The following is a 19,266-nucleotide window of genomic DNA, read 5'->3' on the forward strand; positions in this document are numbered from 1 at the left end:
ACTCCCCAAACTGCCTCCGAAATTCATCAGAGCTCCCCACCAGGACTTATGTGACTAACTACGGCCTACGTGACTTGCAACTCTCAATTATGGCATCTGTGGCCTACAGGCATTATTGTAGCTCCATAATACGACCTACGTGGCCAAATGTTGTCATTTCAACCCTTCAATACAACTCATGTATTGATGTTAAATGAATCAATTTTCATCATAGCACAACTCATGTATTGATGTTCACGAACAAATTATGATTTAACTAAATCAAGTCTAATCCATGTCATACTGACTTGACTCAGCCTCATTAGAGCCTCTAACTATAGGCTAATTTTTAGAAAAAAATGTATTAGATAGTTTACTTAGGGCATCATATGAATAGTTGGTAAAAATTTTTAAAAATGAAGAAGAATCGACAACAACAATCACCTAGTTTTTTTATTTTCAATTTTGTTTTATTATTTTGTTAACAATATTTTTAGACACTAATAAAGCCTTTAGGGGAGAACAACTATAGAGTTATTATTATACTCTCAAGTCTATAGAAAGTGACCATCACACATAGCATCTAATTATATTTTGTCTATAAAAAGTGACCATCACACATAGCATCTAATTATATTTTGATGCAAGAAAGAACAAAATTTAATATGAATTTGTATCTACTAAACTCTAATAATGGGAAATCTATTAACCAGCTGAAACTTATGAGAAGTATAAGATCTAGATTTGATGTTATATACCAAAATAAGGTTTGCCACCTCAGTAAAGGAGCTGGTTATCATATCTATCAAGGAACAAAACACTATGCAAGTAGATGAAGATCTATTTGAAAGATAAAACCCTGCTAACATAATGTAATAATTCCTAGTTGGTCAGGCGACTGATTACCATAATATCAATGGCATGCTTTTTAGAAATAATTTATTTAGAATTTGGCGTTGATAGAAGTGGACAAAGTCTTGTCATACAAGATTATATTAGAAGAAATCATTTCATAGGAATCCAAAAGTATTTCGATCGAATAAGTCATTACAAAATAAGGGCCCATTTGGGGCAGCTTATAAGTGCGGGCGGCGTTTTGAAAAAAAGAAAGATCTTATAAACCTAGAGGTGCTTCCTCTAGCCTCTCCTCTGGAGATGATGTATGACAACACCATGAGGGAGGTTCCTATTAGCATTCACCTAATCATACTAATAGCTTAAATATATGGCAATATTAAAATTTATCCCTCTTAGCATCTTCTCATATAGAGGTGAAGGCCACAATATGAAGACAATATTATATATTGTTGCTCATTCTTTGACTATGAGGAGATGATTAGATGAGATATCCATTGTGGCATTAAATGTGACATTAATTTGGCTACTCTCTGAAATATGCTAACCAGAATAATTGCATCTCTTTGTTCATCAATATATATTTAACCATCTTGGTAAATCGGGTTAGATAGATTATTGTATGTCACTACTCACCCTTACACTATATAAGAAATTGTTGATAAATGAATAATTTGATTGGATCATCAACACACTATAATCTTGAGAATATGGAGCATAATGTAGTTAGATTCAAAAATGCACAAAAATGTGAGTAGAATTTACGACTTTGTTATATGTAAATTCTAATCTTCTGATGGCTTCGATGGTGAACAACAACCCATACAAGTTTGGAGCAAACTTCTTAGACCCTTTGGTGCTTTCAATGATCTAAAATTTCTAGAAAAGCTTCTTAAGAAAATTAGATGGCTTTAGTTTCATGACATCAAATCTTACTAGTTACTTCTTGTTGTGAAGATTAAGGAGCGGGAAACAACCACTAGGGGTGATGGAGGCACAGAATATGGCGGATCTCTGGTCGTGAGCTTCAAGAATAGTACAACGGACCAGGGATTGGGGTGTTGGTCAATTTGAATTATTATGAGCGTGCCCTAAAATATCTCTCTGCAGATGTTGGCTCCATAGATGGGGGATGTAAAGGGGCTGACGGTCACCACAACGATAGGCTGGATGATTTGATCAGCGAGAGAGTTCAGGACTGGGGAAGTACAACCGGGAATGCTAGATCTGTTGGGGACTCCAGCATGGAAATTGACAAGAAAAATGGGGACGATTCTCTATTTCCTGATGGATATTTGCAACATGCTGATGTTGGGACAGATCCGAGGAAAATCCCACTAGATGGTGACCAATTACCAAACAATTGATGGAGATAGATCAAGTCCCCTTTCGTGGACCTACTCTTCCTTGCACAACTTATCTGGGTCATAATCTTGCTGCCCATCTAGATGATTGTATGAAGGAAACTTGCGAGGTAATTTGCAGTTTGTAAGATCTCCCCAAACAACTCGGGATGGAGAAGTTAGACGTGCAGCAATGGAAGTTGATGGTCAGGTCAGAACCTCTATCCCAAATGTGAACGGGACTAATATGACTCATTCTGGACAAAGAATGTTGAATATGGACGGGAAATTTTTTTTTTCTTGTTGGTGTACAAAACGTCACTCAATTGCCTTCTCGCAAAGGAACTGTACAAGGAGGCATAGAAGATATTCGTGAAAATGCCTCTGAGAGGTTCAGCAACTCGTTTGGCAGTACTGAACACAAGAAATATTTTCCTAGCTTTGATGATAGTATTAGAATCTCTGATGAGAAACAGTTGAGGATGTTCAGAAGCTCTGATCAAGCATCAATGGCTCGTGGGCCACCCAGGCACTGGGACAAGAGAGTTGCGCTTGGCAAAAACCCCAACACATCCAAATTGATGAAGACTTTGATTGGACTATGATCTCTGTGGATGGAGTCTCAGTTGATCTCAATGATGACAACATTGATAAAAATATCAAAAAAAGTGTAAAAAGTTGTGGTGGGGAAGCTTTTAGGACACAAGGTGCCTTATGCCATGCTTATGAATGAACTCAACCGCAAGTGGGCTCAATTTGGTGAATTCCAATTGGTTCTAGTTCGGATGGATTCATTTATCTGCATTTTTTCTTGTGAAGAAAGCCGTGATGCTGTTTTGAAGGGAGGAACGTGGACGGTCTTAGGGAGTATTGTGGGCCTCAACAAGTGGTCACCAACCTTTCCCAAATTCACTTAATGGGTTTTACTCCCTGTTTTGGATTTAGCTTTCTCAACTGCTATTGTTATACTGGGATTGAGAAAACATCTTTCAGATTGTTGATATGATTGGGAAACCAATGTGGCTTGATGCCCAAACCTCCACTGGGAGGAGTATGCATGCTCGGACGTGTGTTAAACTGGACCTCTCGAAAAAACTGCCCCTGGAGTTTGGGTTAATAGCAAGAACAGAAGGTTCTTCCAGAAAACGAAATACAGAGGAATCAACAGCCTCTGCTTTAAATGTGGACTAGTGGGACACAAGTTGATTCTTGTTCAACAAACTTCAAACAACAGACTTGCAATGTCAATCAGCCAACATGAATTCAGAAATTCCTTCGGCATCTAGAAGTGATGTTGCTTGTGTCCACAGAACTCCCCAAGATTTGCATGAGCCTGTGAAAGGGGAAACAATTCCAGATAACACCTTAGATCCATCTAAGGTTGCTAAGGCTGGAATTTTGTTGCCTTCCTTTCATCAAGTTGATCTCCTAGATACCCAACACGTGGGGGACTTGAGAGGCAGGATTATGGGGCATGGATCTCGGTGAGCAAGAGAGACCGCACTAAAAACAAAGAAAATAGCATGGTAAGATTAGACTTGAGCAAGCTTGGGTATGAATTGTATGCCAGTGGAAAAGAAAAAGGAAATGGATATGCAGCCCCGTCCACCTCTAGTAACCGCAACCAAACTAACAAGATGAAAGAAGTGTGCCATGATCCTGGTGATGGTGGTAACATGGAAGGTAAGTTGGAGACAGTCCAACTGGACCATTCAGTGGCAAGATTAAGGGAGCTCTTGAAGACAGAAACCAAAAGACTCCACCGAAGCAAGCACCGTGATAGCTCTGAGAAAGTTTCAAAGGTTCACTTCGACAAGGAATTACGACAGTCGGGACCCATTGAACCAATTCCACGGAAGAGGAGAATTAACCCACCTGACTTAAAGGCCGGCGGGGTTGTGTCCCCTTCAGCGACATCATGAATTCAATCATTCTTTGGAACTGTAGAGGAGCCCGCAAGCAAGCCACAGAAAACTTCCTCAAGCACATTGTTTTTATCACAATGCTCGATTAGTGGGCCTTCTTGAGATGGAAGAAATTGGATGCAAATATGTGGATGGGCTGATTGGTTCTAATTAGGAGTTTTTTCACCAAAGTGCTCGAGGTAAATCAGGGGAATTATTGTGCTCAGGCAAAAAAACTTGTTTCCTTCCGGGTGCTCGAGTCCTCGAAACTAGGAGCGGTGCGACAATGAATTTAAAAATGGGACTTCATGGCTCCGTGTTATTGTCTACGCTAGCAAGGAGAACTGTATTCGGCGCCAGCTTTGGCATATGATCTCCAATTATTGGGATATGTCCATCCCAACAATCATTGGTTGTATTTTGTCTCATGCCGACAAAAAAGGAAGCAAAAGTTTCACTTACTCTACTGGTCTGAGAGATCTTCAGGAACTTATGGTGACCAATGATCTACATGATCCAGGATTCATTGACCCCCACTTCAGCTCGTGCAATAACAAGACCGGTAACAGTAAAATTTGGGTCTGACACAATAGGTTCTTGATCAAATTCTGCAACTTTGCATGATATTCCATATGTCAAGACCCAGCACCTGCTTCGGGTGGCATCGAACCACTCCCTCACCATATTGGAAATTGGTGGAGATAATCCAAAAAGAAAAAAGATTCCGCTAAATTAGATAAGAAAACATCAGGCTCACGCACTTGATGGTTTGGAAGATCGTCCGAAAGAATTGGAGGAAAGTAGACTTTGGAAACATTGTTGAAATTCCTAAAAGTAAATGCTCTCGTACCTTAATGGTGATGTATTGTTGGAGTAAAATCAAATTTAAAGAATTGGGGAATTTGCATCAAATATTTGAAAAAGAAATCATGGTGCTCCAACTCAAAGACTCTGAGGATGTTGGGCTCTCTATGCTAGATGAGGGAAACCTCTGAATGAAGATTGATGCACTAAAAACCACCCATGCTCGTATCTCGACATGGTGGAAACAATGCGCTAAGGTTAGATGGATGGAGGAGGGGGACACAAATTCAAACTTCTTTCACACGGTGGTGAGCGCACGGAGATGAGGAAACTTATTCATGAGGTTTTGAATGAAAGAGGTGAGTTCACCAAAGATCCGAAGAATATTCAGAAAGTGTTTTCGGACTTCATCCTGAATAAGTGGCGTGAAAATCCTATTAATTGGGATGTATGGCCATCTATTATTGACAATTAAGTGCATATCTCCAGATTTCATAATAGTTTGGTTGCTGAAATTACTATTTGTGAAGTGTGGGATGAAGTGAGAAGTATGGGGCCAAACCGTTCACCAAGCATTGACGACGTCACTTCATCCCTTTTTAGACATTTTTGGATTGTCGTGGGGAAAGATGTATTCAATGTTGCTTGACAATTAGAAGGAGAGAATCATTATCCTTCTCCCTAAATGTGATGCGGCAAACTCCCCAAATAAATATCATCCCATAAGCTTTTGCCAATCTATTTACAAGATTGTTGCTAAGGTGTTGGTGGGAAGACTCAAAGGTGTCCCCTTCAAAATATCTGTTGAACAAACCCCCTTCATCCCTGAACGATCCATTTCGAAGCATTGCCTCTTGGCTTAAGAGATGTGTAAAAGACTTTGGCATTAAACTTCAACGACGGGTTTTATGGCGTTAAAAATTGATATGCAACAGGCCTGTTCGTGAAAAGCTCGTGTTCGACTCAATAAGCAAGCGAGCCAAACACAAAAAAAAAAATTTAGCAGTAGTAGCTATGGGTGATCAAATTATTAAAACGTGTGAACACTTTAAATATCTCGAGTCTATTGTTCAAAGTGATGGTGATATTGATGGAGATGTTATTAGTAGAATTCAAGTTGGTTGGTTGAAGCGGAGGAATTGTGTGATAGAAAATGATAGAAAAGTACCGCTTACACTAAAAGAAATAAGTTTATAAGATGGTAGTGAGACCTGTAATGCTCTATAACGATGAATGTTGGCCTTTAAAAGAGGAGCATGAAACTAAGTTAAGTGTTGTCGAGATAAGAATGATTAGGTGGATGAGTGGCTTTACACTTAGAGACAAAATGTGAAATGAATATATCCGTGATAGGGTTGGTGTAGCTTCAGTGACGGACAAAATTAGAGAGAGCCGTCTTAGATGATTTGGTCACTTTAAACGTCGACCATCTGATCATCTGATTAGAAGCGTAGATATTTTAGATTCGATTTATGTTAAGAAAGGCATAGGTAGACCAAGGAAGACTTGGGCATATTGTATAAAAATTGATCTTAATTTATTAGAATTAAACGAAAATATGACACTAAATAGGATGCAATGGAGAAAAAGGATTCATGTAGCCAACCCCACTTAGTGGGATAAAAGTTTTGTTGTAGTTGTTGTTGTTGTTGATATCTCAATCTCGACTTGTTTACACCCCTAACGGTTGCATGCATGATTAGGGTCATCAAAATGGTTTTTTGTTCAAGAACAACTCGTGTTCGGCTTGCTAAGCAAACGAGCCGAACACGAACAAATTTTTTTTTTTCGAAATATACCAGTCAAACCCGAACACACTTTTTGCGTAATATTTTTTAATGAGTCGAACACGAGCTGAGCCCAGGCTCGCTCGTGTTCGGCTCGTTTACACCCCTACCCACAACATATGATATGAATTCCCACAAAAAATCTCTCTTCTCGCCCAAGTAAAGTGGGTTGAATTCTATTCTCATATATGAGCAAGTCGCCTACCTTACAAATTAATACATAGTAGAATTGAATTTGGAATTGTGTATCCTCTTACTTTTTTTTTAATCCAAAATGAAGCATTATTGATAAGGTAAATTGTATCATTCAATCTACAATCCCACAAATTCTTCCACTCAAAATAAAGAATCTACTTCTGAGTTTAATTTTTCCTCTCATCATACACTTTTTCTCCTAAAATTAGAAAAAAAAAACTTATTTTGAATGGAGGAAGCATTCTATACATTTACCTAATCTTTGGCTCTATCTAAAATAAGCACAACATAAATACAGCTATAAAAGTAACAAAAGCACATCTTAAATATATAAAAAGTAAAACAAGGAAACAATTTTTAAGAAACTTAACTTCTATTAAAATATAAAGTTACAAGAGCACTTATTCATGCCATCAATAAAATTTTGCTAAACTATCCTCTTAGCCTATGAGACCACTCGAATGAATAATCATGCTCGAACATCTCACATCGGGAGGCGGTACCTAGGAGCTTCCTCCCACGCATCATATTCCATCTTCAATAATGAGCCAAGATAATAATAAGCATCTAAATCAGTAAATAGCCTCATTAGCTTGATCTTGGCATCTTAAAGATGAGTGGATTGTATCACCACAATGGCCCCATGTGACGGGACTCAATATTAAAAATAGTACATCCTTAATCAAGAAGCTTGTGCTCCACTCCTTCATTAGTGATTCAAGAGAGCACAAAAGTATGATTAATGACAAGTGGCTAGATAATAAGATTGATATTTTGCTTCCTTTATTGAAACTCATTCATGATCAACCACCCCTCATTTCAAATTTCATGTTTACTCTATCACCGATCTCATGAACCTAGGCTATCAGTTCCAAGATATCCTTATGAATTGTCACTTCCATTATACTCCTTGAGTAATTAGAAATTCTTAAAGATCACTTCCATTATTACTTTGTTATTGTGATCATCCTTTACATGTGATGGATGGTTATATTTTTCATTGCTTCCTTCATTGCAGTCGCCTCCTTAAACACTTTATGTTACCTTTTCATCCTTTACTATCATATATGCTATCACTTTCCTTATGGCCTCCTCTATTATAGCTAATTTGACTTTTGCCTTTAGACTACCTCATCTACCATCTCTGTTTTGATCTTTCATTTCATTCCAAGTGTCACTCAAATTTGACCATTCGCATATTGTTATGTCTTAATGAATCGATGATGGTGAGAGTTCCCATGAGAAGCTAAAGGAAGAAGATAAAGTAAACTCGAACAATATTTTAGTTTCACTTTATAAATTTGTTTTCAAAGTGAGGAGGTTGTGTAACGCATTATTTCATATGCTCCATCAGGGTAGTTCACATGTTCTACCTAATCAAATTTAAAGCTTAGAAGAAGCTTGCGCGATGTCAATATAAAACCATCCAACTTCTACATAATAGACCAATTCAAGATTCCTTTAAATGATCAAATACTAAAAGACTTGCCTTCAAGTTCCACTCAGCTTGAACCTAATCAAATCAACAAGAAGGTATCAAATGATTATCTTCTAGCATGCTCCCACGGTTTCCTCTGTACTCCCGATCATATTCATTCCTCAAAACCTTAAAAAAAAACTCAATATTTTTGCTCTATCTTTTATCATTAACCTACCTGACCGCTCAATGATGCCACATGGCATCCTAGGTATGAAGGAAAGGGCATAACACATCATTGATACATGAACAATGGTCCTAATTCATTAAGAATATGCCATTTATGGTGCCTTATTTTGCAAGGGAATCATGGCCCACTGCATCTATGTCCTCAAGACAATGCCATGGCATCTATATCACCAATCAATCATTCAAACACCCATTGACTAGCACATGATTGACTTCTATCATGCCACTTTGATCACATCCTTTATTGCCACAATGACTCGACACTTGTGACCCGCACAACAACTTCCAATTGTAGCATCACCTCTAATCAATGCTCCAACTATACACGCCTCTTACTTGGCCTCGATAAGAGATTTTGAAACATTGATTGTTGAGACTAAGCTCATTCAACTGTTATCAAAGGAGAGCCTAAAAACTCATACTCTTCCTCTTAGTCCTCCAATAATGAACTATATTCTCCTTTTTCCTTATGGTGGACATATGCCAATGAACAAACTCATATGAGCACTTCACTCTCCATGCTCCATCAATAGAGTAACCCAACTCAGAGGCATATCATTCTACTTTGTTTCTCTTCTTTATGCCTTCTTTGCACTTCAGATCGCCACCACATGCATGTTTTGAGAACTAATTTCCTGTTGCTCTCTAAAACTTTTTACAGTAGAAAGTTGTTTTTTCAACCTGAATTGTTAAAATACAGTGATTGTAAGAACATTGTTGTCAGATTTTTTTTAATATATATAATTTTTTTGAATATATATATATATTTATAATTTTCACAGCAGCTTTCTAAAAAGTATGTTTTTTTCCACAACTTTACAACAATCACTGTAATGATCTGCTAGGAACTTTGGTCAAATCCTGTACGTTCACTCTACAATACCATTTTCTCGAATTCACTGTAATTTTTATTTAGCAAGAATAACACATTTTGAGACTTAAGGAAATTTGCAAAGAACACAAAGAAAATAAGGTTATCTATTTTCTAAGATTTAACACAGAAAAAATTAAAAACAAACTATTTGAAGATGATTATAGTGAACATAATATTAGGCATAATTTTTTTAACCAAAAATTCTCTGAGCATGGAGTAATAGCGGGGCAAAATAAAACTAATAGAATTAGCTATTATCTATGTCGAATGGACATAGATTACAAAATAATTTTAGGCAAAAGCTAACACCACCATATGCTGCTTGATTAATCCGATAAATAAGAGATTAATTCTAAAGAATGCATTGTGAGATCTATTTTAATAAAAGAGACCAACTATCATCAAGAAGAATAATTCCAAGATTCAAAAATCCAAAACTTTTACAGCAAATTTAATTTTGGTTTATTATTTGAATAATTCAATAGTAGTAGAGCTTAATTTATTTGAAAAATCTTTTACACCCTCAACATATTTAATTCTTTACAAACATACCACTCAATTCCTGTGTAGTTTATATATGTTACCTGCACTTTATTTTTTTACATTCATACCACCCAAATCTAAAAAGGTCGCTATTTTGACTTTGAAAAAATGAAATGCAAATTTTAATGCATAAGAGGCATATATATAAAAGTTGAAATTTAGCTATTAGATATATAAATGCACAAGAATTGAGTGATATGCATGTATTATTGAAAGAGCAATAATATTCCAATTTTAATCATTCAATCAACTCAGAATAATACACAGCTCGAAGCACTTAAGAGAGAAATTTTGACATAAGTTTACCATATAATTGTTTCTCTACTCACAGCATAATAAAGCAACACCACATCTTACATCACTATAGAAGACATTTCTGCTATCCAAAGCTGGTAAAAAACATAAACAAATAAGAGCTACGTAACCGACTGAAACACAATAGCTTATTTCTCACAATATCTAAAGATGAGATGGCGATAGAATAAAGATATTTAAAAGGGCTGATATCACTTCACATATTATTGAAGGAGGAGAGTTACTTACTCGGACCAAAACTTGATGAAAGAGGAGATGAACGATTTGATTGCACCCCAGAAAGGGTTTGGTTCCGAAACCAGAGACTTTTTGGCAGCCGTCTCCTCGTTTGAAGAGCTGCAGGAGATAAAAGTCCATCGAAATGGCAAAATTATTTAGTTTTATTAATATCAAATTCAGGCTTTCTTATATCTATTAAAAGGACAGCTTTTTTCTATTATATTTTATACATATTTGTGTCTGTGTGCCCGCGCATATAAATGCACATTTAATGCTCGACCACATATTTTACTTGGGGGGTGCTAGCAACACCCAAGGTTTAACGTAAATAAGATTTAGTAAATCTTGTAAATTCAGATTTAACAAATCCAAAAAGGTTAAAATATAGAAAAACATTTAGCTTAATTAAGGTTAAATCCAACTAAATCCTTTTGAAGTATTTCGCGACAATAGAAGCGATAACACAAAAGTGTATTTTCTTCCTCACTTGAATCCGTTAGATCTACCTAATAAACAGATTTAATAAATCGAGGGTTTACATCAAAACAAGGAAATATTGGATTTAACAGACGGCGGGATTTAAGTTCTTTTGTTTTTTTTTTTTTTTTTGACATTTGATGGAATTGACGTTAAATCATAGCGCAAATCCTATTAATATTATGTATCAAACACCCTATAAATGTCATAGAAAGTTTAATTTTATGTTTTGAATAATATATAGGAAGAAAGAAAGAATTATGGGCAATGCCAGCTTAGCAAAAAAAAAATTTTAAGGTTCCAGGATTCGAAATAGGCTCTTAAGCCTGCAAGCACTCCACACTTGGACCAAAATGTTAAAACACCAATTATCACTCAACTTTTATAAATGCATATACTCTATGTTCATTTTGAAATTATTTCAAGTCAAACCATTGGCACAAAATTCAACTAGAGTTCAATTGATTCTAATTTGATTTTATTCGGATATTAGAGATTTTCAAGCGAATTCAGATTCGAATGACATTACTAATTCAACAGAAGTACCGTGATAAGAGATCAAAGTGAAGAAGTGCGGATAAATTCTAATGTATTTACATCTCCAATACCTAAATTTTGAGTTTTTACAAATATACAACCCAAATCTTTCATATTACATTAAAAATACCAATATATTAACTTTTAAAAAGGAGAATAAACCTTTCATGCATAAGAAAGGTGGCATATAGGTATAAATTGAGGTGTAGGAACACATCAAGATCTGATCTTATCAAATAAGATGGATTAAGATTGGACCATAGCTAGATTAGTTTCAGTTTCAAAAGAACTCGGCTCAAAATCCATGACTTTGAGTCAGCTAAATTGATTCCTACAAAATCTGATCTTCAATATATAAAATATGTAATATCTATGTTGTCATGATTATTTTCTAAATATATTAAAAATTCTAAAGCATATATAGAAGAAATACATATTAACTTTCAATCCAATTTCAACCAGTACAATTGAATTCAAACATGAATAAAAAAAGCAAATAAAATTATCAATTTATATTTGTGGCTAATTAAACAGCTCATTTCAAGTTTCATCCACTCATAACTTTGATCCATTTTTGGATATATCCAAACCAAGCTAAAAACCTTAGTGTTTGGCAGCAAAGATGAGCATAGTTAAAATAAAATGTTAAAATGAATACTTGGAAAACAATGAGCTAGAATGATAAATGATTATTATATTAAATGAAAATGACATATCCCCTATTGATATTTAAAAAACTAAAAATAGACTTGAATGATTTAACTATGTAAATTATAAGCCATAATATGCACCAATTAAGAGAGTTGGAACAGATATGAAAGAATTACAAAGGAATAATAAAAAAAGGAACATGGCCAAAAACAATGCAAAAGACTTGCACAAAATAGAAGTAACAAAATGAAGCATTTAATTGGATGAGTGTAGGATAATTCATTTGCTGGCCGTAAATAGTTAGGACTTCGACAAGGTAAATGATGATAGTGATGGATCATATTCTAGTAAAAGTTGCTAGAATCAGAAAACAAGGCACTTTCCAGACACACACACACAAACTAGTTTTTCAAGATTCTCAATATTGTTACATTGCAAGGATTTGAATCTCGGACCTGCTAATATTTCCTTAGAAATGTGTTAAACATTACAAATCCATTTACTATAGAGAACAGAATTAAAAATGCAGTAATCTACTAATTTAAAAACCGTACTTGGTATAAATTCGGGACGTTGCGGTAAATAGGGTAAGTGTGTAAATTACCTCATAAAGCCTCCACCATTCACAATCCTGAAAGCATCAGATTGTTTTTCAGACTTGACATCTAAATGATCTGCCTCTTCGATGACAGGTTCAAGTAGTTTGCTTAAAGCATTTTCGGATTCTCTAACAGTACCAACAGAACTACCAGACTTATCTACCGGTTGTATCTGCACCAGCAAAACGTGACTCAATCATCAAATCTGGATCTAAACTAATAATGCAAGCATAGCCAACCATTTGACTGCAATATTGGACGATATAGTATAAAAGAATAAATAGTTCATGCATCTACAAGTATTTTAAAACAAAAAGCTCAGAAAATCAACCATACTTTGTATATTTTAGGCATATATGCAATATATCTGCAATTAACTTTTTTATTATTTAAAGGAAACACATGAAACAACAATTTCAAAAGTAAAACCAACAAATATCAATTATGAGCCACCAAAGCAAAAAAAACATACAATTATGTAGCTTAAATAATGGAATTCAAAACAAACTTAGCCAAACTTAACCAAAATAAGAAAATTAAAAAAATCTAATTAAATTTAAATACAAACTAGATTAAATACTAATTTGAAAACTATATTCAAATCCCAACTGCAATCTTTTATAAGATTCATGTTCAAAAAAACAAGAGTCAGAACCAAATTCACGGTACATTATATCTTCATATCATTTCTTTAACCCTTCTAAATTCTCCATATGTAACCCTCAGTGTAGAGTAACCAAATATGTTGCCATGCAGCTCATCAAATTAAATAAAATATATGAAATTAAGGCCTGAAAATGGTGTTAGTTCTAGTTTAGCATATCTTACATCATTTTCTGTAGCTCTAGGGACAGGAAATCTTGTTGTCTGTAAGACAAGGCTATCCACATTTTTTCCTTCTGCTGCATCAATTCCTTGTTCGCTATAAAAATCAATCTCCCTGTTTGAGCCAAATTGTTCTATTTCTGAGCAAGCAGATCTGGAAACATTTGACAAAACAGTTGGAGCTACTGTTTCAGAGGAACCATCTTGGTCTAATTTATCTTCAACTAACGTCAAGACTTCGTGATTATTATGCCCCCTGCAGCGATTTGACTGATCATCTACAGTGTCTGTGAAATGCATACTAGTTCCTAACAAGTTCTTGGTAACAGAAGTCCCTGAAATGTTAGTGCTCTCTTCAAAACACTGGGTTATCACAGATATTTTATTCTGTCTGTCTTCGTCTTTCTGCTCAGATCCAACCAAAAAGTTTCCTGACACAGTAGGATATAAGGAAAGTGTTTGCTTAGCATATTGAACACCAATATCTACTGGGCTGTTAGGTTGAACATTTGATTCCTTCATCCCTGTATAAACCAAATTCTCATGTAGGACGCTGCCGTTAGCAGAGTTTTCTATAAGATGAGTTTCGCCATTCTTCTCTTGCGAAGAAAAATTCTCATTTAGATCAGTTTTGAACTTCACCTGAGAACCAGGTTCGTGTGTTGAAATATTTTCTTCATTTGAAACTTCTAGGGGCTCCATTGAAAAATCATCATCAAAATGAGCATGATTTATTCCATTATCAATTGTTGAAATGCATAATTTTCCATCATCTACCTCTTCTTCCGAGTAAAACTCAAGATTTAGTAATTTTGATGTCGGGTTTCCAGGACCCAGCACTTTGTTTTCTTGAATTATGTCTCTCACGATTTCCCTTATGGTGTAGAATGATCCGCCAACTTCCTTGTGTGTGAGATTAAGGGATGGAAATTTCCCATCATGTGAGCTCTGGTACCTGAAGGAAATTTTTAAATTCAGTATTAGTTTTACATTAATTTGGTATTGGTAGTTTCAGTATGAAATACAGTATTATAAAAAAAGTATGGAAATTAAATGATGGATAAAATGCAAGCATCATAACGGTAAATCAATGCAGAGAATACATGAATCGTATTCTGAACTTGTTACTATGAGAAGGATTTATAAAGTTTAACATGAAAAGGATTTATAAAACCAAAGATATTTCCAAAAGCAGCAAGAAGTAAAGCTGAACTGTGACTCCTTTTTTCTCCGTCTTCGGCTTTTGCAGTAGGCATTGGATTAGGACCGGCATTTTTCACATCCTGCCATGCCTCCTTTACTGCTCTTTTTTATAGATTTTCCTTAGAGTTCAACAGTTTCCTCTCCTCGTGTAAGCCTCACCCACCTCAAATCCATCACACTTTGGCTAAAATGGTGGTTGGTAAAGCAAAATAGATAGATCCTCAATACGGGACCTTAACCACAACGTCTAGAGGAGCTGTTGAAGGTTTTTATGGTTAAATGTGGTCATCAACTTCCAAGCTAAACACAAGACTGATGATTAGACTGAAAGTGTTAGAAGTTATTAGGATCTGATTTATGTCATTTCCTATTTTATGTATTTCATTTTATCTCTGGGTTGTTATTACGAATTGATTAATTGTAATCTTGGAGATATAGGTGTAATGTATTTCCTATTTTAAGAATCATATAAGTTGTATTTATGCATTTCTTTCATACAATTAAAGTATTCCGCTAAATTCTCAAAACCAGCGTGGTATCAAAGCCTTGAAACAGACCCTGGAGTCTCCGTCGGAGGAGAAGATCTCCTACCACCGGACACTTCCTATTCCCTGCAGCAGACAATCTTTCTCTCTACATGACCTAGCAGTTAGAATTCCTCCCCCTGCAAGTCCTAGCCGCCGAAACTCCTTACAAAAATTAGCCATCATAACTCTCTCCTTGCTAGTCCCTAGCTACCGAAACTCGTCTCCCTGCATGCCCGCGCCTCTGAAATTCCTTCATGTTGAAACTAGCGTCAGAACTCTCTCTCTCCATGTACCCATCTGTCGGAACCCCTCCCCTTACAATCCTCTAGCAGTTGGAACTCCTCTCGCTGCAGGCCCTAACCTCCGAAACTCCTTCCTGTAGATACTAACGTCAAAACTCTCTCCCTGCAAGTCCCTATTCGTCAAAACTCCTCTCCCTACAATCCTCTAGCCATACGAACTCCTTCCTACGGCTAAAATTTCCTACAGTAAGTTGCCTCCAGGATTTCTTCCTTCTGTAGAGATCTTACTCGTACGGGAATTCTACGACAGCGCAAAATTCTTTCCTAGGCAGCCAAAATTCTCCTTGAAGACCATTCTTCAACTCTTCGCTACAGCAAATAATCTTCCTACTGTAAGTCTTCTCCTTGCCTCAGTAGCACTGAACAGCCATTCGTCGAGCTTTCTTCTTGCCTGACAACCCTTCTCCTTGACCATGGCAACTATCGAATATTCTACTGCAATCGAGAAGCAGCAGCAGCAAGCAACAATCAATCGTTGTTTTCATGCAAAGACCAGAAATAAGCCCAAACCGCCTTGATGGCAAGGAAAAAGCAAACTGCTTGCAATTCCACAAGCGGAAATGCCCCAAGGAAGCAGTCGGCAACCAAAGTGGTCAGGAAGTAGGCTCCTGTGACCGTTGTTGTGAAGAAACACCATTGTTTCGGTCCCAGAACAATTGCGCGGAGAGAGATCAAGATGTCCCATAAGAGCACGGAGCTCCTCATCCGTAAGCTTCCTTACAACGTATGGTCCGCAAAATTGAGCAAGATTTCAAGACCGATCTCCAATTTTAGAGCTCTGTCGTTGCTGCACTTCATGAGGCTGAGAAGGCTTACATTGTCAGTCTCTTTAAAGACAAATTTTTGTGCCATCCATGCGAAGAAAATATATTATTATGCTGAAGGATATTCAGCTTGCTCGTCAGCTCCGTGGCCCTCCTTGCCACATGCAGAGATCGGCTCCTTCCATGCCTCAGTGTCTGATCCTCTTCGTTGGCTTTGTTGGAACCATGTCTGATTCCTCCACCTCCGAGCTTCTGTCCACGTTGTTCTTGATTCCACCGAAGGCTCTGCACTAACTTAACCCTCGCACAAACCTGAGGACCTGAACACCACAAACTCCATGGGAAAAAGGCAAATAACTTTCGACCAAATCTTCCGATGTTAAAGATCTCGCTACAACCTAAGAATCCACAATAGTTATGTCGGCTCCAACTCATACCACGCATGACTCGTCGAACTCTTTTGCGAGTCGGGTGGAATAAGCTGCTTAGTTCTAGTCAGTTCTTCTCTAGTCTGTCGACCTCTCATGTCCGTCAAGAATCCTCATTCTGAGGATGATTTTTTTTTCTTTTTTTTTCTTTTTCCCCCCAAAAAATGGAATTGATGACGCTTTCCTTTGTTCTCCTTTGTCACTATAGGTTTATCTTTTACTTTTTCCTGTTGCGGGCCCTCCTTAAGAGCATTTTCTTGCAACATGCCCTCCTTCAGAGCCTTTTCCTGCAGTAGGTTCTCCTCCAGAGCTTTTTCCTACAAATGGTCTTCCTTCGAAGCTTTTTCCTGCAACAGGCCCTCTTCCAAAGCTTTTTGCTTGCAGGCCATGCTTAGCAGCTTTCCATGTATATTGTCTACTTTTCTGCAAACTTCCCTGCAGCATTAACTATAGCAACCTTCTACCTAACTACAGAAACTGCAAAAACTCTAGTCAAAGACAAATGCCGTCAACTAGAAGTCTCCCTAAATGCTCTTAGGGATGAAGACTTCAAGTTTAATCTCACAAAGGACTTCCTTGTTTGTTGTTTCATGATTTCAAAATCAAGTTGAACACGATTTGTGTCTAAGTTTCAACTTGAGGGGGAGTGTTAGAAGTTATTAGGAACTAATTTATTTTTCCTTTCCTGTAGTTTCCTATTTTATGTATTTCTTTTCATCTCTTGGTAGTTATTAGGAATTAATTAATTGTAATCTTGGAGATATAAGTATTACATCTTTCCTATTTTAGGATTCATGTAAGTTGTATTTATACCCCCTTTCCTATCAACAAAGTATTCCGTTAAATTTTCAAAACCAAAAGAAAGTTTAAACCATGCATTTGCATAAAGGCTCCAAGACTTTTTATGGCAAGTCTATCACCAAACCAAAAAAATAATGACTTGCACAAAACCCAATTCTCTACATAAAAAATAAAAAGTTACCTGACCCTTGTCCTGATAATCATCCAAAATGAAAGCAATACTAACCTTCACTAAATCGAGTGGAAACACTCTATTCCACCAAGGACTTGGACAATTATTCAGTCCCAGCTAACAGGTGATATAGGTTCTAAGTCTTCCACAATCAAACCTCTCTATTTAGGCTACAATTATCTACGGTTGAGAAGGTAATGTAATGTTCCCGAGATGACTACAATAGTTCAATAAGATTGTTGATACTATTAAAAAAACTTACATGTAAAATACAATAAGTAAAGAAGGTTTGTGCCAACCATTGTAGGCACAAATTCCTCAATTTATATGCCAAAATGCCAAGCCCATAAAGTTAAGGAAAAAAAAAATTCAAATTCGCTCAGCAGACTACAGAAATAAATCTAGCTCTTCAAGCTTACAATCTCCCGATCAGCCAGACATAAATCAAGATACAATTTCAATACTACATTAACAAGATTCATTTCCCTTACGACGGAGAATGTTATCAAAAGACCAAATCCATCCAAATAAACTTGATCAAAGACATTGAGGGTCAATCTCTTCAACCGGTCAAATAGCTTCGAAAAGTGGCTAAGAATAACTCCAAGGCTGGCAAAGCATTATCAACCTAAGCTTAAAGAATGCTCAGCTTACCAATCAATTGCCATGTGAGTTAAAGATGGCTAAACTTTAGATTTGTTGATAGTCTTCCTCACCAACAAGTGAAATGGTGTTCATGCGGGGTAAGCCACACTCAATAATAAAATAATGTAAACTAAAAATAGCTTCTCATCAATTCAAGAAATCTATTACTGAAACGAATATATCAAACAAATTTAGCATCATCACAAATTGTTGGGTTCTTCATCCTTATGATTATAATTATTAGAATATCATAACTAAAGGGATTCGCCAACAAAATTGTGCTTTTGATTAAAAAACAAAAAACTCAAAGATAGCCATAACCCCAATATTGGGTTCAAATAGTTCACTTCATATCCAAATGTGTTCTCAAAATTACTTGTGTAGCCAATCTACTAATTAAAAAATCAAGCAAAATCAAGATGTCCTTAAACCCAATGCTGGGCACACTTATTGAAGACCACAATGGATGGGGTTACTAATAACATCAATGCTTTCAAGCCAATGTCCCTAATGATGGGTTTGGCTATTAAAATTCATAACGGGAGATTCCCAACCTAAAAATACATCCCTTAATTTCCAAGGCAAACCTTCTGGGGATCTAATAACCCAACAATATAGGTAATTACAAATAATCTTTAACTAGAGGGTAAATGATGATCATCACAACTCATAATGTTCGAGAATAAGTCTCAAGAACCAGCATGAAATTAAGATATGATTAAATCACTTGCTTTGTAGTGAAGGGTGTAAATCATGCAAATCATTGTAGAGGAAACGCATCTAAAGCCAAAGCCTCCAATACAAAAATACTAACAAGCATGCACACACACACACACACACACACACACACA

The 19,266-nt window shown here is 36.3% G+C and overlaps 1 protein-coding gene across 1 annotated transcript in view; it reads right to left on the reverse strand.

Moving 5' to 3' along the window:
• Positions 1-10,223: 10,223 nt before the first annotated feature.
• LOC110025923 overlaps positions 10,224-19,266 on the reverse strand; it is a 13,436-nt gene continuing 4,393 nt past the window's right edge. The window contains exons 5-7 of the mRNA XM_020726620.1: positions 13,577-14,528; positions 12,754-12,920; positions 10,224-10,601 (exon numbers count right to left, since the gene is read on the reverse strand). Coding sequence (XP_020582279.1) covers positions 10,490-10,601; positions 12,754-12,920; positions 13,577-14,528 — 1,231 coding nt within the window. The 3' untranslated portion in view covers positions 10,224-10,489. The remainder of the gene's footprint in view (positions 10,602-12,753; positions 12,921-13,576; positions 14,529-19,266) is intronic.

Source organism: Phalaenopsis equestris, unplaced genomic scaffold, assembly GCF_001263595.1.
Source record: "Phalaenopsis equestris unplaced genomic scaffold, ASM126359v1 Scaffold000342, whole genome shotgun sequence".
Lineage (NCBI taxonomy): Eukaryota > Viridiplantae > Streptophyta > Magnoliopsida > Asparagales > Orchidaceae > Phalaenopsis > Phalaenopsis equestris.